This window comes from Apis laboriosa, unplaced genomic scaffold, assembly GCF_014066325.1.
Source record: "Apis laboriosa isolate Shangri-la unplaced genomic scaffold, ASM1406632v1 scaffold46_cov150, whole genome shotgun sequence".
Taxonomy (NCBI): domain Eukaryota; kingdom Metazoa; phylum Arthropoda; class Insecta; order Hymenoptera; family Apidae; genus Apis; species Apis laboriosa.
In genome coordinates, this window is record NW_025223399.1 from 1,438,387 (window position 1) to 1,463,949 (window position 25,563).

General features: G+C 28.6%; 6 protein-coding genes across 21 annotated transcripts in view; 3 read left to right on the plus strand and 3 right to left on the minus strand.

Annotated features, from left to right (window-relative positions):
* The window catches only part of LOC122716506 (ribose-phosphate pyrophosphokinase 1), an 8,674-nt gene extending 6,301 nt beyond the window's left edge, over positions 1-2,373 (minus strand). For 3 of the 6 annotated variants that reach the window (XM_043939659.1, XM_043939656.1, XM_043939655.1), the window contains exons 1-2: positions 2,242-2,373; positions 614-821 (exon numbers count right to left, since the gene is read on the minus strand). In XM_043939659.1, the coding sequence (XP_043795594.1) occupies positions 614-821; positions 2,242-2,305 (272 nt within the window). In that variant the 5' untranslated portion in view covers positions 2,306-2,373. Of the gene's footprint in view, positions 1-613; positions 822-1,622; positions 1,708-2,241 lie in introns of those variants that run through there. The other 3 variants (XM_043939660.1, XM_043939657.1, XM_043939658.1) reach the window with 2 other exon arrangements.
* Positions 1,474-4,434, plus strand: LOC122716508 (ubiquitin-conjugating enzyme E2-22 kDa). The gene is made up of 5 exons (XM_043939663.1): positions 1,474-1,779; positions 2,888-3,040; positions 3,427-3,509; positions 3,593-3,756; positions 3,868-4,434. The coding sequence occupies exons 1-5, from the start codon at positions 1,717-1,719 to the stop codon at positions 4,002-4,004; spliced, it is 600 nt and encodes a 199-aa protein (XP_043795598.1). The 5' UTR covers positions 1,474-1,716; the 3' UTR covers positions 4,005-4,434.
* A 1,669-nt stretch (positions 4,435-6,103) lies between these two features.
* LOC122716503 (E3 ubiquitin-protein ligase RFWD3-like) lies at positions 6,104-8,548 on the minus strand. 2 transcript variants are annotated; one of them, XM_043939650.1, is made up of 3 exons: positions 8,108-8,548; positions 7,750-7,854; positions 6,104-7,665 (listed from the first exon to the last, which is right to left on the minus strand). In XM_043939650.1, the coding sequence occupies exons 1-3, from the start codon at positions 8,124-8,126 to the stop codon at positions 6,173-6,175; spliced, it is 1,617 nt and encodes a 538-aa protein (XP_043795585.1). In that variant the 5' UTR covers positions 8,127-8,548; the 3' UTR covers positions 6,104-6,172. The 2 variants fall into 2 exon arrangements, with proteins under 2 accessions (XP_043795585.1, XP_043795584.1); XM_043939649.1 differs by having other exon boundaries at positions 6,105-7,665; positions 7,750-7,857; positions 8,108-8,547.
* Positions 8,549-8,627: 79 nt separating this feature from the next.
* Positions 8,628-15,198, plus strand: LOC122716502 (FK506-binding protein 5). Of its 5 annotated transcripts, XM_043939645.1 has the most exons (21): positions 8,629-8,936; positions 9,038-9,251; positions 9,408-9,791; positions 9,938-10,059; positions 10,151-10,419; positions 10,526-10,686; positions 10,796-10,978; positions 11,074-11,192; positions 11,264-11,440; positions 11,703-12,028; positions 12,159-12,194; positions 12,271-12,461; positions 12,530-12,778; positions 13,018-13,068; positions 13,127-13,358; positions 13,439-13,587; positions 13,673-13,774; positions 13,852-14,061; positions 14,144-14,326; positions 14,389-14,538; positions 14,666-15,198. In XM_043939645.1, the coding sequence occupies exons 2-21, from the start codon at positions 9,246-9,248 to the stop codon at positions 14,867-14,869; spliced, it is 3,504 nt and encodes a 1,167-aa protein (XP_043795580.1). In that variant the 5' UTR covers positions 8,629-8,936; positions 9,038-9,245; the 3' UTR covers positions 14,870-15,198. The 5 variants fall into 5 exon arrangements, with proteins under 5 accessions (XP_043795581.1, XP_043795580.1, XP_043795579.1 ...); XM_043939644.1 differs by having other exon boundaries at positions 8,629-9,251; XM_043939646.1 differs by lacking the exon at positions 12,159-12,194 and having other exon boundaries at positions 8,628-9,251.
* On the minus strand, positions 15,141-21,475 carry LOC122716501 (MATH and LRR domain-containing protein PFE0570w-like). 5 transcript variants are annotated; one of them, XM_043939639.1, is made up of 7 exons: positions 21,337-21,459; positions 19,852-19,994; positions 19,365-19,736; positions 18,725-19,237; positions 15,875-18,399; positions 15,540-15,757; positions 15,141-15,447 (listed from the first exon to the last, which is right to left on the minus strand). In XM_043939639.1, exons 2-7 carry the CDS (start codon positions 19,877-19,879, stop codon positions 15,315-15,317), a joined length of 3,789 nt encoding a protein of 1,262 aa, XP_043795574.1. In that variant the 5' UTR covers positions 19,880-19,994; positions 21,337-21,459; the 3' UTR covers positions 15,141-15,314. The 5 variants fall into 5 exon arrangements, with proteins under 5 accessions (XP_043795574.1, XP_043795576.1, XP_043795573.1 ...); XM_043939641.1 differs by having other exon boundaries at positions 19,856-19,994; positions 21,337-21,458; XM_043939638.1 differs by having other exon boundaries at positions 19,852-19,976; positions 21,337-21,447.
* LOC122716504 (ubiquitin-related modifier 1) lies at positions 20,527-23,221 on the plus strand. Of its 2 annotated transcripts, XM_043939652.1 has the most exons (6): positions 20,527-20,586; positions 21,110-21,207; positions 21,284-21,351; positions 21,413-21,494; positions 22,611-22,659; positions 22,935-23,221. In XM_043939652.1, the coding sequence occupies exons 2-6, from the start codon at positions 21,164-21,166 to the stop codon at positions 23,001-23,003; spliced, it is 312 nt and encodes a 103-aa protein (XP_043795587.1). In that variant the 5' UTR covers positions 20,527-20,586; positions 21,110-21,163; the 3' UTR covers positions 23,004-23,221. The 2 variants fall into 2 exon arrangements, with proteins under 2 accessions (XP_043795587.1, XP_043795586.1); XM_043939651.1 differs by lacking the exon at positions 20,527-20,586 and having other exon boundaries at positions 21,067-21,207.
* Positions 23,222-25,563: the final 2,342 nt, after the last annotated feature.

A 25,563-nucleotide genomic window follows, 5' to 3' on the forward strand; every position in this document is an offset into this window, starting at 1 on the left:
AAAAAAAAAAAAAAAAAAAAAAGAAAAAAAAAGAAAAAAAGGAAAAAAAAAATAAAAAAAAGAAAGAAAGAAATATAATTATCATAATCTTATTAATATATATTATACATAAACATATCATTATATAAAAAATTAATGAATTTAAAAGAATACTTATAAATATGAATGCAAAGTATAGTATGAACCAACAATATGACACCACCAAATATGAACAAACAATAACATGGCAATAAAATCATATACTTATCATATACTTATATGTTATAATATTTTATAATTACTTTTATAATAATATTTTTACAGTTACGTTATTGTCAAAATTTACTAGAATGTATATTAATAATTGTACTAGTTGACCTTCAACTTAAATATCGCGGTTTGATGATATTCGAGAGAACCGGCCTTGCGCGACAGGGTTGTTTGTACATTAGCAGGGTTGATAAATCAACGAGAATATGGAATGATTAAAATAAACGTACTAAAAACGTTCTTTTCTTTATGGAAAGATAAATTCGACAGAAAGAATTATGTGAAATTTTAGATGACACGTGGTCAGAACTTTAGTTTAACGCAATGACAATAACGTGGTTATAGCGATGAGTACGATTATTACCATGTTTCGAGGTTACTAAATTTCTTCGTGACAACTTTTCCAATGTCAATACCAAGTCTATCAACAATGCGTTGAGCTAAATCTGGATGCGATGTGCCACTAAAGACTTTAATGTTTGGCATTCTGCTCTGCAAAAGTCGCCCGCGAGAATTTTCCAAGTTTGCGCGTAACAAACTCTTGGCACGCACTGGCTGAGACACAGGCATCACTAAAACAGAAACCACAAAGAGATTATCCAATCAGAGAACGTTTTTAAAACCGGATATGATGTAAATATTATGCTCCGCCCATTCAGTGTAAATCCTATAACCGCGTAAATGCATTTCTTATCATATTTTTTTTTATTAACAAAATAATAAATTAAAGTCAAATATAAAAATATATAAAAATTATATAATATTCAGAAATATCACTGGCGATATTTTGATTATATTATATCATTATACGATTGCCTCGATATCTAATTCTTTATTTAGAAAGAAATTTTAATCAGCTAATTTTATAACATAACATTTCAAATTGCTATACGTTTTACAATTAATTTTAAAATTTATTTTTATTTATATTTTTTTCTTATTATTATTATATAATTCAAAATATAATTAATATTTATCATATTCTAAGTTATAACCTTAATCAAAATATCTTATCAATAGATGTTCGTTTTTGTTTAGATTTTAAACACGTTTTATCGAGAATATAAAGATATATTAAATATGCTTTATTGATAGATATAAGTAAATCATAAAATAATTAAATTATTATTATTATATTCATATTTTTTTCAACAATTTATAAATTGGCGCCATACAGGCAATGACGTGAACGTAGACAAAATTCAAAAGGGTGAACACGAGCAGGTGACAGTCAACTTTTCTCATCAATGTGGCGCCGGCAGTGATTAAATGATAAATTGGATGTATCCGTGAACGGAGATTTTAGTATAGAACACGATTTAGAACGATCGTTTTTTTAAATAGAAAGAGAGAGTAAGCTCAATCACTATTACCTTAAAGATTTGTGCACGTTGACGCATTCAGCGAACTTCGTTAAACTATTCGAATGACGATGACAGTGTACTGACTCTCACCGATTCGGAAGCTATGGCGAACATCGCGGCACTGAGAATCCAACGCGAATTTAAAGAGGTTATAAGAAGCGAAGAGGTAAGCGAATAATAATTTTGTATAATTTTAAAAAAATATGATTTGTTTCGTATTCAAGATATAAATATTAAAATTGCTTAACAATATCGAACAGTTATGTTATACTATTCCAAAGATATTTCATGTGTGGCGTGACAAAAATGCCGCAATTCATTGGTTGAAAATCACCGCGAACAAAGCATAGGCACCTGTTGTATAGTATTCTTGACTGTCATCAGCATTTAATCTCGTTAAAATTCACCAATTAAACATTTATATTTTGTCGCAGTAAAAATATTTCTATTAAATATTTTTACTTAAGAAAAAAATAATTCTAAATAAATTCTCTGTACTTTTCAGATATTTCAATGGACTAAAATACAATTTTAATTATTTAGAATAATACATTTATGTTTTATATTTGATGCTAATATTGACAAATAATTTTTTTTTATTAATATTTTGTTGAAATATAATACATACCATTTGTCTTTAATTTTTGTGAGCATTGACATATTCGCTCGTTCTTCTGTTCTAAAAGATCCATTCTATATGCACACAAATATATCTGTTTTCATTATTTCCACATGTTTATAGAGAAGTAGAATACACCAGAATGTCTCAATCTTTATATTGCAACAATATGGTAAATTATTAGTATGCGATATTACATCATTTCAATATCAGATGATAATGTCATTAGGTCATTGGTTATATTTTACATACACTTTTCAAAAATCATTTATATGCCATTACAGTGTTATTTTCTATATGCTATTTTTATATCTGTTATTCAATAAAATCATTATATATTTTATAATTTATATCAAAAATTATATAACTCTTTATATATTAATACATAATAGACAATTGCAATGTAATTACCTGCAATTATACTTTCATGTTATTGATTTTTGTGTTTTTATTATTCATTTGTTTATAGATTTAAAAAAAAAAATGTAAGATTAATTTTGTTTCATGCAAATTGTAGACACATTCATGTAAGTAAATATATTTTGAAAAAATTTTAATGATAATATAAATATAATGTAATAATTATAAATATATGTATATATATATATTTATATATATTTGTTTTTTGTAATTTATTTAAATTTTGTTGTTATAGGTTGCAAAATGTGCAATTAAAGTTGAACTAGTAAATGATAGTTTTACCGAATTAAAAGGTGAGATTGCGGGTCCACCAGATACACCATACGAGGGAGGTAATTTTGTGCTCGAGATTAAAGTTCCCGAGACATATCCCTTCAATCCTCCTAAAGTAAGCACTTTGTAAGTCAATACGATTAAATTATGTTAATGATAAAGTATCAATTTTCTTCTATTCAAAGTTAAGAAAAGTCAATATAACCTAAAGCATGACAAAGCACTTTCCAAGCTGTTTGTTTTTATTTATATTTATAAAAACTTTTTATTTCATAATATTATAATTTAAATTATATAAAGTATAAAATATTGCGAAATTGAAAATATTAGAAATATATTCTATCAATTTTATATTAAAAAATTTAGTTATGAAATGTTATAAAAATGATTAAGAATCAATTATAGATATAACGAATATATACATATTTATATAATAGTTTATTATTTATTGTCGTTTAATTATTATATTTTATCATATACATTTTTTTTCTCTTTTTATAGGTACGATTCATAACAAAAATATGGCATCCTAATATATCTTCAGTAACAGGTGCTATTTGTTTAGATATATTGAAAGACCAATGGTATGTAATTATATTTAATAAGAATAAAATATAACATTTTTATTTTTTAAGTCATATTTCATATTTTAAATATCGCTTTTTAGGGCTGCTGCCATGACTTTGCGCACAGTATTGCTATCATTACAGGCTTTATTATCCGCAGCAGAACCAGATGATCCACAGGATGCAGTAGTGGCTAGGCAATATAAAGAGCATCCAGAAATGTTTCGTCAAACTGCCAAACATTGGACATATGTGTATGCAGGTGGTAAGTATATAATTTCTAATTATAACCATAACGTCATGATTTTGCTTATATCTATATATATATATATCTTGAAATTAATTATTAATTATTGCAAAAATAAAATAATTATAGGACCAGCAAAGATGCCTGATTTAGATGATAAAATAAGACGACTAACAGATATGGGAATCGAAGAACATAATGCAAGAGTTGCTTTATCTTCATATAATTGGGATTTGGAACGTGCTACTGAACAGCTCTTCAGTTAGTGATAACTGTATAATTAATCCATCATATAAAAACACTGCTCATTTTGTCATTACAAAACTTCTGTAATACCATGTTCAATTATCGATACCATAGGAATTTCATAATCAAATTCAGCACTTGTAACGACAATATTTCAATGGCAAAAAGATTCACAGAAAATTCATTTTAATAACCCTAAATAATACTCATTTATTTAACGTGTAAAATAGGCATGAAAAAAACAGTAATTAATAAAATCTGTTAAGTCCAACTTAATAGTCAAATTTTAAAAAACTGTATGAAAAGTATGTCATTTTTTATCTTACGTTTATTAAAATTTTAAAATTGTTATTTAAGCCATAAAGCATTTATCATCCTTTTTTTGTTTCAACATTAAAAAATGGCTTTATATGATAAACAATTATTAAATCTTTTTGTACAAATAACTGTATACTTCTAAATTTTTTTTTAGATGTTCCTTTCACTTTAATTAATGTAATTGTTTTTAAATGAGATATATATATATATATATATATATACATATATATATATATATTTGTGCTCTTTATTGAAAAATTTTTTGCAAAAAATAGCATTATTTCATTTTGATGATATAAAGATATCTATCTTGTATATGGTTTTTTATATTAAAATGAAAACCATGATTAGTTTATATTTTTGTCATTAGATTTTTGTAGATTTCTTTAAGCCATAAAGAGGCTTATTATCTCTATATTATCTTAATTATATCTGATTGTACATTATAGATATCAACTTGTTAATATTAAATGGAATTTGTAAAAAGAATCATAAACATAAATGTTATACCGTTGATATTTAAATTCTGTACATTTTTGGTGATGGGTTATATATTTCCATGATTCATAATATTTATCATATCGTTTATAAATATTTTTTTTTTATGTATGCATAGTTTTTTGTACTCGAAGCTGGAGATGTACATTCCACGTTAAAAATTACATTTATCACATATTACGTATATATTAGAATAATGTTACAAAATAAATTTTGTTTCTAAATAACATTTAAAAATCAAAAATACAAAAAATGGCATTGATTCAATTGACACTTCCAGCTTATGAAATTTAAAAAAATTTAAAGTAATTTATATCTAACTAAAAATATTTAATAAAATTTATTACAATGTGTTTGTGAAAAATTGCTTAAAAAAATTTATAAATTATAAAATTTGAGAAAATAATTATTCTCAAATCATTGATAAAATAGCTAATCATATTATAGAATACATTTGTTGAAACTTGTTCAAAAGATGACTCGTGTAGCATGTTATCTTCTTTAAAATTTATATATTTTATATTTTTTTTTAACGCATTGCGAAATTTTTAATTTTCTTTTTACATTTTTTTCTGTATTTTCTAATAATTTTGTATAAGCTATGTTAGAGATATACCAGTGGATTAAAATATTATTTGTTATATTTGATTTCGAAACAAATCTTTGAAAATAAATATATATTAATTTAATTTGCGATTAGAACATTATATAGATTCTAAATGTAATTTAATATTTTAAGAATAACAATAAATAACATTTTTCAATAAAAAGCAATAGGAATTATTCGTACAAAAAAATTCTTTATTTTATTATATCGATAATTTTAAGTTTAATAAATTTTTTGTATCATTTATTATATTATTTAATTATATAATATAAACATATAATTATTTATGATGTTGCTATTCAAATTTATTAGAATATTGTTCAGAAATAATGTTCAAAACAACTTACAAATTTATTAAATTGATAGAAAAATATATTTATATAAAAAATGTTTATTGCATATATACATAGCAATAAACAAATATATCTTTAAATGGGTAACGGTAATATTAATTTTCTTCTTAACATTTTTTTTTTAATAATTTATGTTGTATAAATAGGTGGAAAGTTTTTGCATTGTCATTAATAAGAAAATTTATTTTATTTAGAATAGTCTAGATCAAGTTTTATATTTTTTACCAATTTTTATCATGAATAATTTTATGCAAACAAATATTATTCAAAGATAAAAAAATAATAAAAATATATATATATATATGTATAATGTTATTGATAATAATCTATTACATTATAAATATATGATATATGGAAAAAAATTATTTCTATTTACTTTTATTTTTTTACTATTTCTATTTACCAATGATAATTATCCATGATTATAAATTCTAATTTTTTTTGAAGAAAGCGTTGTCAAAAATAAATGGCTATTAACATCAACCGTACACATATCTACTACAGGATCAGAAACAGGGATACTATTTACTTGTTTTCCAGTAGATATACTCCATAACGATATACAACTAGTAGATTCTTGATGCGCAGCAACTAACGTATCATTTTCAATATATATGTAACATGGTCGGGACAATAATTGTTGAGAATTACCAGCATGAAATGTGTGTATTACATTACAAATTGTTGATTCATCATTGCCTTTTTCTATGGTACATACTATATGTCTCGCATGAGGTTGTCTAACATTTGGTCGGGAAGATATTAAAGCATGATTATTCTTTTTATCATAACATACAGATACAAATGGACCTTCAAGAAATATTTGTTTAGGCGTATATTTTGAATCTTTTTGTTCATAAGCGTAACACGTGTTCAAACGACACGCTATGAATCCACCCCGGCTAATACCGCTACCAGGATTAGAAGATACTGTCGCTAGAGAAACTACCGGTGATCTATCACCTGGATTATCTAAAGTTTCAATAGCACCAGAAGTTTGTCTAATATCAAATTGTGTTATAGATCCATTTTGTGCACCCACAAAAAATATGTTTGAATTATCGCCTGACCAACAGCAACTCCACAGCGGTGATTCCGTTTGATAAGCATGCACGATAATATGATTCTGGATATCCATTAATTTTGCACATTTATCAAAACCAACGCTGAGCAATAATGATTGCTGGGTTGTATTAAACGTAACATCTCTTATAGCTTGGTTATGTAGAAAAATAAATTGACGTGGTTGAAATTTATCGGAATCAATTTTTTTAATACCATAACCAGAAAATAATGTATTTGTCGATTTCTGAGATACAACTAGGAATCCAAACCATGAATTGTAATCTAATACACGGCAACCACCTTCCTTACATATCTCTATAGATCGATCTAAATGGAACTTCTTGATCGCATGTTTAGAAATATTTTGACACGAATGAACAGTTATTTCCGATTGCTGATTTTCTAACTCGGAAATCCGATTTCTCATACTAGCAATTTGTTGTTCAAATAATTTTTCTCTTAGATTATATTTCGAAAGTTCCATTTCTATACGATTTTTCTCAGTAGTAACACTATTCAATTGTTCTTTCAATTTATCTAATTCCGTAGTATCTATCGATGTCAATTTTTTGGCATACAACATTCTGATATCTTTTACAGCAGCTTTTCTATTACATTGCGGACAACGGCGATTCGCACTAGTGCAAGAATTTTGTAACCATCTTAAAATGCAACTATGTCCAAACAAATGTCCACATCGTAAACAACATAAACGATGATCCCCAGAACTAGTCCATAAATCCATGCATATCGGGCAAGATTGGTCAGAATCAACCTCAGATTCATCTAAAGTTGTTTCTTTTATCTTCTTTATTCTTGATTCAGTTTCATCACTAACTTCTAAAATGTTATACGCAATATTATATTCACTTAAATCCGAAGGATATTTATTATAATAATAATATACAAATTGAACAAACTCACTTATGTCTTCCGTTCGAACTTCATTTTCTAAATTATCGTTAACATTATCATTATTGTCAGATTCTTCTGAATAATTTGCTACATCATCTATTTGTACCGCTTCTTCTACTACAATATATCACCAAAATTGAAATAAATTGTTGCAATTATCATAATAATTATAAATTCATCTTACTTAATATATAAAATTTTACATATATAAATAATTTCTTTTACCTTTCAATTTATGATTTAAAAAGTAATTTGTAATGTTTCTTATAATATGATATATAAAAAAATATAAAAATAATATATTCTTATTTGCAAGAATATTTATACCATTTACAATATTTGTGTCATTTTATTAAAAATTACTTACCGTAATCCATAACCTCCATTTTACAGACATCTAAATTATTAATTGTTATTTATGAATATACACATATAAATATACATGTTGTACTTTTAAATGACTAGAATTTTAAATAAACAAAAATTCTCGTTTTATATTTATGTTCTTTAGATCCGTTCTGCGAATCAAATATAATAAATCAAATACAACAATAAATACAACGTATATCTCGTGACCTTTTATAAAGAAACATAGTATCGTCACAAAAATGATACCGATACCTGTTATTCCGAATGAAATATTAATTTAATGAAATATTACTTACAGTTTTAGATAATAAATTTTTTTTTGTTTTATCTCTTGACTCGACATTATCGTTTCACGAACGTATTTATTAAAATATGACAGAAGTAAATAATTTTAATTTTCACATATGCATATCATTGTTAATATGTTAATATGTTAATTATGGCAATAAAAATAATTACTTACATACATTTTAATAAAATTATCACACATATTTTTTATTATTTTTGTTATTAAATAATTAAATGTATAATAAGTAAAAGAATTTGTATGCACGATGTTGGTACGTCCTTGATATTATTCATTAGAACATTTTAATATTACTTTAATATTAAATCTAAATTAACAATATTTTCTTTTTTCATATTATTTATTAATGTTAAATAATATAGAAAAACATTTTTAACTCGATTATTATGTTTTTTTTATATAAATATGGATATGCCTTGGATACTGTTGTATCGATAAGTTTAAATATATAACTGTATAAAATAAAAATAAAAGACGCATGCTTCATATTGATATTTGAAGAAATTGAAGGTTCTCCCGAGTAAGTGTCATAATTTAAAAAAGTTTTTTTTTTTTTGATTTCTTTTAAATTTCAAGAAATTTATAAATTGATTATCGTTTTTAACCCATTGTGCATTTCAGTTTCTAGACCTATAAAAATTACAACCCAAAAAAAAAAAAAGATAATTTCGAAACAAAAATAGAGAAATCGTTCGACGCAATTTGATAGCGATACCGTTCCTTCAGTGAATAAACGAGAGAAGAGGATCATTGTTCTAGAATTTGCAATAGTGTTGTAAAAACCTTGTATTATTAAGTGAAGCAACGGTATTGTATCGAAGGTAAAATAATGAAGGTAAAATATTGATTAAATTTTTAATATATTTCTTTCAATTTTGAAAAATCATTTCATTATATGAAGTAGGTACTTTCTGAAAAAATTTCTTACAACAATTTAGTTATCTATAAATGATAAATGGATATTTAAGAAAAATCGATTTAATTAATTTAGAAGCGGAGGCCGTGTTCATGGAATACATTTAGTTCTCCAAGAAATTCACCAACATCTCTTCATGCTCGCGAACTCGATGGTGTTCCTGTTAAAACTAAAAGTTTTCACGATTTAAAGCGTTTGAAAAGGTGTAGTCCAAAATTACAAAAAAAAAGTGCAGAATACAGAGAATCTTCATTGAAAAGAGATGCGTTTGGCTCGTTAGAATCTTTGTTCGATTTAAAAAAGCCTTTAAATTTACCAGACATATGTTCGTTAGCGATTGAATATCATCAAGAGGGACATCTGTCACCTTTTATATCAAGAAATTCGAAGAATTCCAAAAATTTTGTTGAATCAATATTTCTGCAACAAGTGGATCTCGAACCACACATTCTTGAACGGGTGTGATTTTGGTATTATGTATTTAAATTATCCAACAGTTAATAACAGTTAATAAGCGTAATAATTCCGTAATAATAAATTCGGATTCAATATTATATTTAAGAATAAATAAATCTTTGTAAGCTAATTCAAAATAATTTGAATAGACTTATGAAGTGAATGATTACAAGGACAAATTAAAGGAAATTAAAGAAGAATCAAATTTTGAAACATTAAAATTACAAGAAATTGAAACGTTGAAAGAAGAAAAGAAAGAATCCATTCCAAAGTACGAGATACTTAATTTTTAAATTTTAAACATGTTAATTTTTAACATCGTTGAATTATTTAATAATAAATTTATTTATTTAATTACGAAGCATGGCTGAAGAAAGCGAGGAAATAATAGATGAAGTTCCTGATGAAAATATCGAAGAAAATTTAAAAGAAGAAGAAGAAGAAGAAGAAAAAGGAGGAATAGGAGGAGAAGAAGGAGAAGGAGAAGGAGGAGGAGAAGAAGAAGAAGAAGAAAAAGAAGAAGACGAAGAAAGCAGAGAAAAAAAATCGAAAATGATAAGCGAAGAAAAAGAGCCGGAAAAGAAGGAAGAACGACCTCCATCATATCCACTTCCTCCTGGTGTCGGTGAAGGTATAATATTATAAATCACAGAAAAAAAAAAAAAAAAAAATAAGATTATAAAAAAATTAAATTAAAATTATTTTGTAAATGTTCATAACATTTCATATTTTTTCAGGTGTGCCAATTAAACAAGGTGGTAAACAGGAATCGGTATTAAGTTCGTCTCCTTTGACCGATAGCGCTGTAATGGTCGAAATGAAGAAAGCGGATGAACGTTGCGTTGTACTTTCAAAAGAAATCGAACAGTTAAAACAAGAAATAGCCGCGCTTTCAAACGTAATAATTCTACGAGAAACAAACTAAAACAATTTTAATTTAAAATAAGATTTGAAAAGCATAATTTAATGATTTAAAATTAATTTTTTTATTTAAATTTTATTTATAGAAAAAAGATTTAACGGATGACGATACATTAATAATTCACGAAAAACAAGATGAAGTAATGAAGAAATTGGCAGAATTCGAGCAGATAACGCGAAAATTACAACGATTGTTGGGATTGACCGATATCTCAAGTTCTACTTTTGCAAAGATGTTCGATATGCAACCTTTTTTAAAACCTAGTGCAGTAGGTATTTCTAGCAATCATTAAAATGAATAAGGGGGAAAAGAATGTAAAAAAATAAGAAAAAAAAAGGATATAAAAGAAAAAATAAATCGTAGGTTATCACCGAAGAAGAAGAAATCGAAATAAAGGAGAAAATAGACAAAATAACGGATATGGAATTAGAAAAACTTAAACATCGTTTCGATTTACCTCAAATAGAATATCCAGAAGACAAGTACGTTATATAACATTATTTAATTTTTAAGAATATATATATTTCTAAGAATCGAATGGTTATTCAATTAGACTTCCAAGAGTAATCATCTGTGGGCATACAGAAGACGAAATACCAAAAATAGTTGTGGCAGATAGTAAAAAAAAAGGGAAAGATAGATGCCTTCAAAGTTTGACCGGAAAGTTAACAGAATCGTTAACAATGCAGGAAAAATTAGTATTAGAAAATGCACAGCTTGAAGGTGGCAAGTAAGTTTTACAAGACATAACTTCATTTTACATAATTAACGATATCACATATTGTATATATTACATTACATATATTATACATATATGTTAGAGAAAAGAAAAAAAAAAAAAAAAAGAAAAAAAATAGAAAATCGATCAAAAAAATGTGAAAACTAATTAATCTCCTTAACAACGATCGTATAGATTATCTTTAATGAAAATATGTTGACATAAATCATGTGATCTTATTTTTATTACAAAAATTAACTTATCGACGTCTTAGATATAAATTAGAAGAAGCATTACTAGAAAAAGATACCGCTGTTGAAAGTCTTCAAAGGAAGGTATGCGGGCTACAAGCTGAAATGAGAATAGTCGTGAAGGAAAATGTGGAATTGACACGTCAGTTAGCTTGTTTGAATCAACGAATCACTAGTCCATGTTGTTACACCTGTCCAGGTGGAATTTCGTCCGAAGTATCAAGTCCATCTCCTCTACGTTCAACTTCATACACTACTACATTACAGCAAGACGACGATTATTGTCGGTGCAAGTGTTGTCTTCAGTCTCAATTTATCGATACTTCACCAATTGCAACTACCATATGCGGTATATATACATATACATATATACATACACACACACACACATACATATATATATATATTTCGATAAAGTTATCAATCTTTTCTTTCAATAATTTTAATCAAGTAGATAAAAATGAAATTATACGTTTCAGTAAAACCCGAGAGTCAGACATATTTACCTAGCGGAGGTAAATTATATTTTCATTACAATGTAATAAAATTTTTTTTTTTATTAAAAATTAATTTTAATATTAATATTTTTAGATTCACGTAGACTCGCGGGAGGCGCATCAGGTCCTTGCGTTACAAGTGGTGCTTCTTCGCAAACCGACATGTGCTGCCGAAGTCCTGCCACAGTTAAAACACCATGTACAGGACCACCACCTTCAAGGGGGACATGTCCAGCGGAAATAGAGAATAAACTTGCTGCCTATGGGAACAGTACCAAACAGCTAGTACAGCTTCAAATTATAGTTAAGCTTTAATTTAATTTCTGTTTTTTTTATTTATAATTATTTTATAGGAGCAACAATTGGGCAGTATGGAATGCGAAGTACGCAATATGCAAATAGAGCTTGCCAATGTTCAACGAGAACGTCAACAATTGGAACAACAACGCAAGTTATTGAAATGTACCGGTCCTTGTGCACCTTGTGGTTGTTGTCCTCCTCCACCTTTGAATCTTCAACCTTCAAACACAACTCCATACGTACCTCCTGTACCTGCTATACAACCTTCTGTTATACAACCATCTTCTATACCTCTTCCTAAGGTATCTATTTAATATTTCGATTAAATTATATATGAAAATCGTTCTACTCATTCGAAGATATATATATGTATATATATATATATATATATATATATATATATATATCGGTAAAATTCTTGAAATATCATAAATAATTTTGAATCAAATAAATATACATTTTTATATAAGTTTCAGATTTTTTATTTTTATTAAGTGTGATATACCGCATATCATATAAGATCGTTTTTCGTCGTATGCAGATGCCACCTGCTCCTGCAACCTGTACTGGTCCTTGCATAAGTGCTCCTATGGTAAGACTGAATTTCCGAAAAAGATTCAACACGAACTAAAGCAGCTATTTAAAAAAAGGGCGCTAGCACATGTCCTCAGCAACAGTTACGTGACCTACGCGAACAATACGCACGTCTACAAGATGATTACAAAAACAAATTATGCGAGGTTTCGTGTTTAAGAACAGATGCCGACAAATTGAAACAGCAAGCCCGTGATGCAATCGAAGAAAAAGAAAAATTAGATATCAAATTGATAGACGCTCAAGAACGTTTGAAAGCGATGGAGATCGAAAAAGAAAAATTTGAAGGTGATTATTTGGAATGTACTTTAATTCAAACAAATTTCTTTTATAAAAGTATAATTAGAATTATTTTTTTTTCGCAATAGGATTTAAGGAACAAATGGTCGAGCAAGAACAAACATTGATCGTTTTTAAACAACGTTTTCGAGAAGCGCAGGACGAACTTGAAGAATTACGATCCTTGATTCAAGATCAAGCCGCTCAGTTAGAAGATTACAGAAATAAATATTTACAGGTTTTATTCGTAACATTCATCCTTCAATTTCTATAGCGTGATATAATAAATATTAATGAAAAACATTGATAAATATGAACAATAGGCGCAACAACAAGTAGAAGAACAACGCCGACAGCTTGATTTAATGGAGATGGACAATGCACGAATGAATGAAAATGTAACTTTGGAAATAGGAAGAGTTAAGGTACGTATGTACGACGTGTATATGATTTTTAATACGTATATTTATATTTTATTATCTTCTATTTTATCATCGAATAGAATCAATTTCAAGAAAAGCTCGCAGAACTTGCACCTTTGCCAGATATTCTAAAACAAACGCAAGTAAAGTTGCAAGAAGCTCAACAGATGCGCTTAGTCGCAGAACGTAATTGCGAAGACCTTTCACGAGAAGTTATAGGCTGTAAAGATAAAATTCAAACTTTGCAAAATCAATTGGACGTTTTACGTAGCGAGCATCAAGCAATGCAGGTTAATGTTTTTATATTTTTTTTGCAAAAATCCTAATCTGCTAAAAAATCATAAGTAATATAAACCGACGCTCGACACGCAGGACGAAAGAGGTCATGGTTCTGGACGATTCGAGGAATTAGAAAGGAAAAATACAGAACTACGACATGAAAATGAACGTATGAAAAATACGCTCGCAAGATTCGAAGAACACGAGGCGCAATTGCAAAAACGAATCGATGAAAAAATGCATGAAGTTACACAATTGACGGCAATGCTCGAACAGGTATATTATCATCGTATATGTTTTATCGCAAAATACACGATAATTAAAACGAATAATTAAAGGTTCGAGAAGATTCTGCGAGACAAGTAGCAAGAACGAAAGAGAGATGCGAAACTATAAGAAGATCCATGCAAGGTCAAATTGCAGAAATGGAAAGACAATTGGCTCAATGTAGAGCTACTGCAAGAGCCGCGCAAAAAGATAGAGACGAAGTAATTCATTATATATATATAAAAAAAAAAAAAAAAAAAANAAAAAAAAAAAAAAAAAAAAAAAAAAAAATAGCTATTCTATTTAGATATCAATTAAATTACTCGAATATTATTTTATTACTTATAGATTAGACAAAAAATGCAAGGTCAGATAAATAACCTAAACGAGGCATTTGAACAAGCGCAAGGACGGATAAGATCATTACAAGGTCACGTAAATTACTTGAAAACATCTTATAGTAATATTTTCAAAGGACAAGGAGAAATACCACCTGGCGTTTTACCCGGAGAGGCTGGAACAGGATTCGATTCCTGCGACTGCAATTATTAATAAGAATTAATATTTTATCGATATATAATTTAAATTTTAACTATCCGAAAAACTCTCGGTAACTCGTTTAAATTACACGTGAAATATCCGTCATTTTAAAATGTAACAAATTTTCTAGTTTCTTTACGTAAATTTATTCATCCAACTATAGATAAATTAAATCTATTAAAAAATAGTAAATATTTGTACGATATAAACTCATTTGTCGTATTTTTCTATGTCGCAAAAATTGAATCATTATAGTACGAATGATGCGTCTGATACAATGTAGCATTTTTTATTCATGTATTTTATTTTAATAAATTGATCACGTATTTTTTAATGTGTAATGAAGTAGAAGTGAGTAAATAAGAACCTTTGATGATAGTGCAAATATCGTTTTAAAGAAATTAACATAATAATTTGTACAAGGAAAAAGCACTTATTTAGAATCGTATCAATTTCCTTAGTTCATGTCCACAGAGTGAAGTATACCGAGCATATCTAGAATCGCGTCCGAGCGCGATCGTATTCTTTCCATTTCTATTCGAAATTCTTCGAGTTGAGATTCAATCCTGCGCGCATACGCATGGCAACATCTACAAGTAGAAGCAACAATGATTTCTGTGTATCGCATTTTTAATTTTCATAATATAAAATACAAAAAAAAAAAAAAAAAAAACATAATTACCTGTCATTGCATTGCGTGGAACTAGAACACGTAGGCTCGGGTATAAAAGAAGGAGAAATTTTAATTTGCGAAGGATCATTTACCGTATAAGGTGTTTCTTTCTGCTGACAATTATTTTTACTTAAACTACTATTATTACGACAATCTCCACATCCTTTTAAAAAATCCATAAGAATTCCTCGCACCCTTTTACCACCGCTTAATCTTCGTTGTCTCGCCTATGCATAAAAAAAATGTACACAGAGATATTACATAGAGAATAAATATACATAAAACTGATAAATTTTTTTTCGCATATTTAATTTATTCTTATTATATTCTTTTCATTATCTTACTTCAAGCGTTTCATTAGTTCGTTTAAGTGGAATTAAAGGATCTTCTTCACCATCTTTTGAAGAACTATGATTACATCTATCAGAATTTCTGTGGATTTCCGTGTTATTTATATTGTCCGAAAATTTATATGTACAAGAAACATCTCTAACAGCGTTGCAGCATCGCGAACGTGAACCGTTGTTGTCCATTACATTTTGAAGCGAACATCGACACGTATGGTATTTGCAAATCCCTTTATCGATGTTCGCAGTACAATTTTCATGCGAATGATTTTTCGAATCCGATGTAAATATATTTTTGCATAAATTTCTCCGAATTCCCTTATTGTGAAATTTATCTTTACAATGCTTAAGATTAACATCATGTTTTTGTTTCTCATGATACGAACCACAACTGCATTCCTTATCCATAATTTCAATATGATGTACACAACAGGAATGTAATTTTTCTTGCGAAATATCTTTACACATCGATCGTTCTTTACGACACATCGAAGAATTGCAGTTTTTACAAGAAGAAATACTAGTATTCGGGCTGAAAATATTATTCGTATGTCTTTTGTCACCTACATCATCCACCGAAGGATGCATTTTTATCGAATTTAACGATAAAGAATGGCAACACTGAGAAATATTGGATCTATTGAATTTTAACGGAATTTTCTGCTTTTTATTGGTCGAACACATAAGCGGACTTCCATTAAATCTTGTTTGCGATGTATTCGACCAAAAATGGCACGTTTTCTTTTCAGACGATTTCTTTTCGGATTCCTCCACATCATCCTCATTATCACTCGTATACTCATTATTTATCTCTTTACCCCATACACTTATCGTTCCGTTTATCTCAGACATTCGTACCTCAAGATTACCCAACAAATACGGACCACATTCTTGAATACGATTTTTTTCATCATCCAATTCATTCTTCGTCGATTCTCCCGCTTGAATCAGAAAACTTTTGTTTTTACTATTTTCATCCTCTCTATATACGAAGCATTTTACGTTATCCTCACAATCATCCGTTCCTTCCATCTTAGTTTCCACAGAAACAGGACCATTAATATTTTTATTAACCTCCGTACTTTCCTCCTCTCTTTCCATTTTCGACGATACACGTTCCTTGGAATATTTATATTCCACATCATTCGTACCATTAGTATTATTTTTTCCTTCCAAAGATTCCACAGTTGTGTGAGGTATTTTAAAAGGTTTAACGAAAGTAGAAGAACCAGGCATTTCCGTTGCTTTTCTTTTCTTGGAACAGGATGAATGAATCGGAGAGTTGCAATCCAAATTTGACGATTTATTCGAAGATTTTTCGTTCAATCGTTTCTTGTCACTTCTCATCGAAGGAGTTTCAACTTTTGTCTTACCTTGCGTTATATTCGAAAGCGTTTGTAAAATTCTAGACGAGGTAATAAACGTTCGAGATAACGGATGCATTATTTTTTTTGGAACGCTAGCATCAGCGAGTACGATACTGTCATCCGAATTAAGAATGGGAGTCAAATCAGGAGGTTTAACAGATATAGCCGGACTGTAATCACTTTCCATCCATTGATCATTAGAACTTCCCGTAGACGCAACACTACTACGAGATATTTTATTATTCGTTTCCTCCGCTACGGTATCCCGATTAGAAATAGATTCCTTAATCGTTTCAGTTTGTACAGATGCAATTTTCGTTTCACACGTTCTATTTTCATTTTTATATTTTGCCAAAGAATTTTTTAAAACATCCAATTCTTGTTTCATTTTTATATTTTCAGTCAATACTTTTTGATAAGCATCTCGCAAATTATGAAATTGCGCATCTTTTTGACTGAGCCGAGCCTTCAATTCAACCACTTCGGTATTCTCGATATTTATTTTTTCAGTCGTATTCATCTTTGTAAAATTTAAATTTTCCGATTCATCTTGCATCGCGCAGATACTTTTAACGCTTGCAATTTTCAAAGGACAATCAACGTTACCGTTATCCATTTCTTGCGAACCAATCATTTCCGCTTCGTTATATACTCGAGTTTCATTCGTTTTTTCTTGTTCGTGCTCGGACAATTCTTCTCTTTGACCAGTATTAGAAACATCATGCATGTACTCCTCATAGCTCAATGTACGCAAATTTATAAACGTAGGTGTCGGCTGATGATTATTAACCAGAGAAGATTGATTTACGTTACCGAATTTTATATTTTTATCCAAAGTATTTTGATACTCAATACGATGTTTATCAACGTCTACAGAACCGTTTCGTTTTTCCAATTTATCATCAGAATTTTGCGTACGTTTCTCATTTCGAACATCACTGTATTCAATATCTTTTCGATCGTGTTTATATCGGTTTTCAATCAATCTATCAGAAGTTTTATTATTTTCTCCATTTTCTAATAATTGCGCCGTATCGTACATCAAATTATTACTTTCAATTTCTTCCTGTTGTAAATCCTGAATAGCTTTTTCTACATAATCTTTTATAGTTTTATTCGTTATTCTCGTATTTTTTAATCGTTCGGTGTCACAGTCTGGTAAATAAAAAGTAAAAATTATAATTTTTATTAATTACCTATACACGAATCATTTTAAAACTTGATTAATCAGTCACATGGAAGAATATCTTATCGTTTCTTTTAACATCTTACATCTCTAAATGGATACAATATTTTATTACATATACGTGTACACACACACATACGCGCACACATATATTCATTACTCATATTCACATATTCAAATACTCAAAGAATAATATCTCTGTTCATAATTAACAACAATAAACAAAATAACAAATAAAACAATAGACATATCTTCCAAGCGTGAAAATAATAATTTGAGAAAAATATTTCTTACTCTCATTCTCTTCATAATTTTTATTCATCGTAAATTCTTGTTCTTTCATACGTTTTTCCATCGATCTTCTATTCTGTTCCTTCATATTCTTTATGTATTGTTTCACTTTACTTTCCACGTGTTGATACTTAGACGGTATCATTTGCCTTTTCCGCATAGTAGGATACAATATCGGATTTTGTTGCATACGTAAATAGTTATATCTAAAAGCATTTAAACTATGTCTCTTCTTGTTATATCGTAAATGAGCATTTTTCTTTGAAATACTCAAATCTTGCAAGGATAAACTTTTTTCTTTATGTCGCGGTTTCAATCTATTATTTAATACAAAATCATCAGATGCTCTATCAAAACATATCGGTTCGTATTCCGTATCAATATCTTCGTAGTCATCGTTATGCAGTCTCAAAGGATTTATCTCATCATCATCATCATCATCATCCTCATCTTCTTCTTCTTCATCTTCCAACATTGCATTTTCATGTTCATTCTCAAGGTCCATTTCATTCGTATCTACACAAATATATATCATGTATATATATATATATATACATATATATTCATATATCAATAAAAATTAGTACATCAAATATCGTTTCATTAACAAGCAAAATTATATTAATATATATCATTTTTTTACCTTCGCTATCCGCATATTCATCTTCATCTTCATCATTATACGGATGATTACTCTCTTCACCAGAAGATAACACATAGATACTACCTCCTCCTTGATCATCACTATGATAAGGACTTCGACTATTATCCTCTTCCAGTGGAACTCTGCTTTGTTGTTTAGCATTATCGATATCCGAATCCTCGCGTTTCGATGGAGTAGATACACTGATATACGTTGGCATTTCTTCGTCTTCCAACATAGGTTGTTCCGTTTCATTGTTTAACATGCACGTTTCACTTTTCGATTGTTCTTTATCGTGATTTTCCGTATTCATTTCTGTCTCAGTTTCTTCAGAAGTATGTTCGTTTTCTTCCGACATTGTGGAAGTTAATACTAAACATAAAAAGTGTATTACGATTACGCGGAATTACACGAACATAAAAAGTTCAAAATAACATAAACGTATACTATTTTACCGCGATAATTTATGTTTTACGACATTTAATACCTACGATCGCTTTTCCGACAACCGCCATTACAGCTACTGCCGATGGCACCTGCACTTCAGTCCATTCGTATATCCTACATTTTTATCCGCTATTTCCTTTTTATTACATATTCGTCCAACAATATCTACATTTTTTCAATTTACTATTCGTAAATAACAAACTTAATTTTTTTTATCTATTATCATTAATCATACACAATACTATCTTCACATCGTAATTAAATTCATAATAGCGAGACTAATGACCCTCAAAAAAAAGACAGGGCTGTATTTTATTTCAAGGAACGTTTATTTCACATTTCGTTCCTTCACGTCGTTAAGTTGAACATAGATTTTATTTCTGTTAATATTTATTATTAATGTTGCTACCATTGATTTATTAATAACAAATATTTTTTATTAATCAAAATCATATAAATTATTTTCATTTTACGTATCGATAATTTAAGATCAATAACAAAGCGTTCGACACGTGTACTTTTTAGAAAAATTAAGAGAGAGAGAAAGAGAGAGAGAGAGAGAGAGAGAGAGAGAGAGAGAGAGAGAGAGAGAGAGAGAGATCACATCACGATACGTAACAAAAAAAACGCTTTTGTAAATAAATCTTGACTTTAGAAATTAACGTTTCATCGTTCGTTATGCATACACCACTGATCGAGTTGAATAGAAGGAACGTGGAATTAAACCGTAAAATCGCCACGTTGTTTCTATGTGCAGTGAACGATATCTTTCTGGGTACATTTCTAACAAAACTACTTTTCACGAAATATCACGACAAATGATATTATCAGTTAATTCATTATATTTCGATTCGAAAAACGAAAATATAAAAATTATTTAACAAAAATCTAAATTTTTGTCGAACGATTAAAAATTTGTGAAGTTAACCTATACGTTTATACTCAATTACGAATAATGACATATTATCAAAAAAAATTTCGCATAATACGAAAAGATTATTAGTAATTAATTTAAAAAAAAAAAAAAAAATCTATATATTTCGTTAAATATTGTAATAGCGAATATAATAATCTATTCGTGCTATTCGCTTGTGAATTTGAAATTGAACTTTTGATATAAAAAGATGTTTAAAGTAGATTATAAAATATTCGATTAATAATTAATAATTTTCTATAAAAATATCTTTACATTTTCATTATATTCACGTTTCAAAACGAGTCGATCGTATCGATGGATATTCGTTGCATTTCGTAAAACGTGGTTTTACTTAGGAATATATTTTTTTCTCACAATCAAGCGTAACCAATCATGTTTTAATGTGGTGCAATTTAAGAATTGAAATTAAAAAAATATGTCCATCGAAAGTAGCGAAATTTCCGTGACCATCGAATTCGGGTAACATCGAATAAATCAACTAACCTAACTTTTCCCCAAACTATGATATATCAAGTTATTCGCTAAATAATTTCAGAGGTGGGGCAGAATTACTTTTCGATAAAAAAAAAAGGCACGAAGTAAACTTACCTGGAGTAAATGAATGTAAGTTTTACAAATTTTTTTTTTATCGACGTAAATATAATTCGTCACGTGAACTTTACAGGGACCGTACAAAAGCTACTTTTCTGGATAACAGATAATCTGTTAAAGGAACGACAGGAACTTTTTATACAAGGGGATACCGTGTAAGTTACTAAATCGTATCATAATTTTTTTTTTTTATATCGTCGCTATAAACTTTCCGAGCGATAATTTAAAAAATTTTACACAAATTATTCCCCTGGCACGTGTAGTTTCTCGTAGCGACACATATACCGCACCATAAACATACGATAACGCAACAATGCGTTAGTTCTCACTTGCCAATTTTATTGTAAAAAATTAAGATGGCGACTTTTGAATTCTGCGGCGCTTTCAAAGAGGGCAGCATAAATCGGATTAATAAGAGTACATACACGCAGATACGGTACACGACTTGGTATACGCATTCATAAACGCAGTACATGCATATATATACTACACGTACATATATATAGTATAAACAGTATTTACACACACACATACGCACACACGTGTCCGTTTTGTCTAAATACAACGAAATCTTGTAAGGAAAAAATGTTTTTATAAAAGTTGTTCGATATAAAAAAAAAAAAAAAAAAAAAAAACAATATTTAATAGTTTTTAGTGCACTATTAATAGTTTTTCTATAAAACGAAGCGATAGAAATCGTATCAATTTCAATTTTTTTTTTAAGCAAAATAATAATTTTTATTCACGCAAGCCACGTAGCTCGTTATTTCCTATTCCTAAAAAATATCAAATTATTCACATCGAAAAATATTTAAATTTATGTCATGCAAAAGATATAAACAATACATCATTGTTCTTTCACTTTCGCACAATAAATTTTATAAATTTCAAATTAAAATATCTTTTAAACAAGTGGCTTAGTATTCTTTCATAAGAAATAACGAGGTGCATGGATCAGCGTTAAAAATTATATCGTTTCTTTCAAAAAATTAAAATTGATCTTTATATATTCTATGCGATATATTATATATTACATATTCTATCCGATGCTGCAAGATTCTTTCTTTTTATTAGATCCGTGACAAATAAATAGTTAATTCGCGTATAAACGTAATAAAAAGTACAGACGTATAATAAAAATGTATTCGATTAGATCGGCGGATCAATACAATGGAAATTATTTCTTTATATTATCGATATAAATATCTAAATACGCATAATATATATATATACAAATGTTCATTCTACCTCTCACTATTTTATATTTACAGGCGTCCAGGAATTTTGGTTCTTATAAATGACATCGATTGGGAATTATTGGTAAATGTAAAAATCATCGTATCATATATATATATATATATATATTATAATATATAATAATAATTGTACAAGTAATTATGTAAATATATATCATATATTTTATATATACATATCACGTACGCATTATATATATCGCGTATGCGTGTACAGTACTCGTGTACAGTATTCGCACGCGTTCGTTATTTTATCTCCGTCAGCTTACAATACAAGAATTTGCTTTTCTTTTGTTCTTTCAATTCTTACATCGATAACAATGATTTTATAAAAATTTTTAGGGCGAAAGCAATTATAAAATAAAATCAGGTGATACGATATTATTCATATCCACTTTACACGGAGGATAAGAAAAATAAAATTGGAAAAAGAAAAGATAAAAGAAGCAAAGAATGCAAAGAAGATCGAAGACAATACCGCATAATATAAATGGAATCCGAGTTCAGAAAAACATGATAATTTCGCGGAATGTTTGTACGATGGCGAGATACGTGGATACGCGCATAGCGTAAAAAAAAAAAAAAAAAAAAAAAATAAATAAATAAATAAAACGTCTACACTCGTACAATTATGCATATTCATCGCTTTCCTCTTCCTTATCATCTACATAATTATTAGTTTTTGATACAAATACACACATCGATCTTTTACTCACGAATATTCTTCTAATACAATCGCGGATACGCAACACAGTACGCAGTACGCGAATAATATCGTGGATACGTATATCTTTACGATAATAAAAATCAAGAGATAATTCGTCGAGAGAACGTTTCACGAAATGGATTAGATGTACGACGTATCACGTATCGTATCGAAATTCACGAAGAATTTTCTCTGTCGATTAAAATGCGCGAGTACCGGTTCAGCCGATTCAAAAACGATAATTTTGATACGATCGACAACGAACGGTCGGAGCAGCAGAGCAAAAAATCGGAAGATAAGTTTGGAATTACAAGAACCATACGAGATCAAAACTCGTATCCTTCGTACACGTGGAATACAAAAATAAAATACGAAACAATTTTTGTAGCGAAGTTACAACGATATTACAACGAAATTGCAACGAATATCGACATTATTCTTAATACACAGTTACAATATATCGTAATTCATTCCTATCGTAATCCGCAAGTATAATCGGATCGTTAAACCAGATCGTACATTTTGAAAGTTATTTATCGCGACGTACGATGTAAAAACGATAGATAAACGGTCGCTTCGCGTTAATATATTCATCGTCAAGAGCGTGCACATACAGACGGAATTCAATATCGCGTATCAAAAGTTTTTTTCGATACGATCAATATCTCTAAAAAATTAATCAATAAAAGATTTTAATAAAAAAAATTAACGAACTCGAAACTAAAATTTCCCTTCCACATTCCTTCTCCATTCCGAGTCGCGAGTCCCACAAAAAAATTTGGTCAAGAGACGCATTTTATCTTTAATTATTCGCTACGAGAGAAATATCAACACGAAACGCATTTATAAAAATATCAATCGTTCTTCCATTTTTTTTTTTCTTCGAAAATATTTCTCAGCCGATGATACATTACAATCATTCATTCAGACATCATTCATACGCAACGGATAGAAACGTACGTACGAAACGTTTTCGATATTTGTTTCTTTTTTTTCCGATAATCCTTTTCGTCCTCGAATTTATCACATTATCAAAGAAGATTCAGTAAAAACGCATTAAAAAAAAAAAAAAAAGAATTAAATATTCGATTAAATTACTCTAATTATCCGATTAATAAAAAATTATCATTCAAACAGATCGATATAATAAGTTCGTCAAATGTCAAAAAATTTTCTCGACGTTAAATTTTGCCAATATTTCATTTATCGTTCAACGTAACATTAATCAAATAAAATTTCACCAACTACGAATTTTAATATATCGAAAGGCAAAATCAATTTAATTAAATCACAATAAACGAATAATCTCTCGCAAATCGCGTTCGGATTTAGATCAGAGATAAGACGTATAACGAATATAGAGAGTAACAAACAAAGCAAACGAAAACTGCACAAGTAACAAGTAAGCAAGCGAATGATTAAATAATTAAATAACAGTTCTTTACAGTAACGCGTACATACGATCCGCGATCAAACATAATATTTTTTCAATATTATTTCAAATTAAAGTTAACACGTCAAGTTAACCTAATCTAAAGTACCGACTATTTTATCGAGAATTTCAACTCGTAATATTCCATTTTACAGAAAATTCTTTCACGCAAAAGATTATCGTCATCGAAGACACAGCGACGATATTCAACGACGCAAACACGCGTCACTCGCGATATCAAAGATACACGTATAGAGATCATTTTGGTTCTTCTTTTATCTTTAATATTCAAACGAAATTTTTATCTTCTTTAATCTCACTTATAGTTCACACGAATTATCATAACGCTTATCTTGTTACGACGCTCGAGACCAAAGGGGAAAAAAGAGATAGAATTTTAATTTTCTTTTTTCTAAAAAAATTCTAAATTATCGTTTATACGGATCAACGTTATATCATTATTTCGTTGTTTCAGATAAAAAGAAACGAAGGAGGAACGACAACGCGATACGATCACGCGATCGGATCATTTCTTTGTCATCATTTATTTTTTATTTCCTTTATCGTTCATCGAATTTTTTTTTCGAAAGCATCACACGATTATTTTCCGTATTCAAGTTTTATACGTTTTTTTTCTAATTTTTATTATTTTAATATTTACACTTCAATATTTTACTCAATACATTCGCATATCGACGAAATCTTTACTCGGAGAGCGAAAAGGAAAACGTCCGTCCCGTTCCGTGTTCGGAAACCGACTACGTTCGGTCGATACGTATACAACAACAATCGAAGGAATAAATCCGTTTCTCTCCGTGTTTGGAAAACGACTA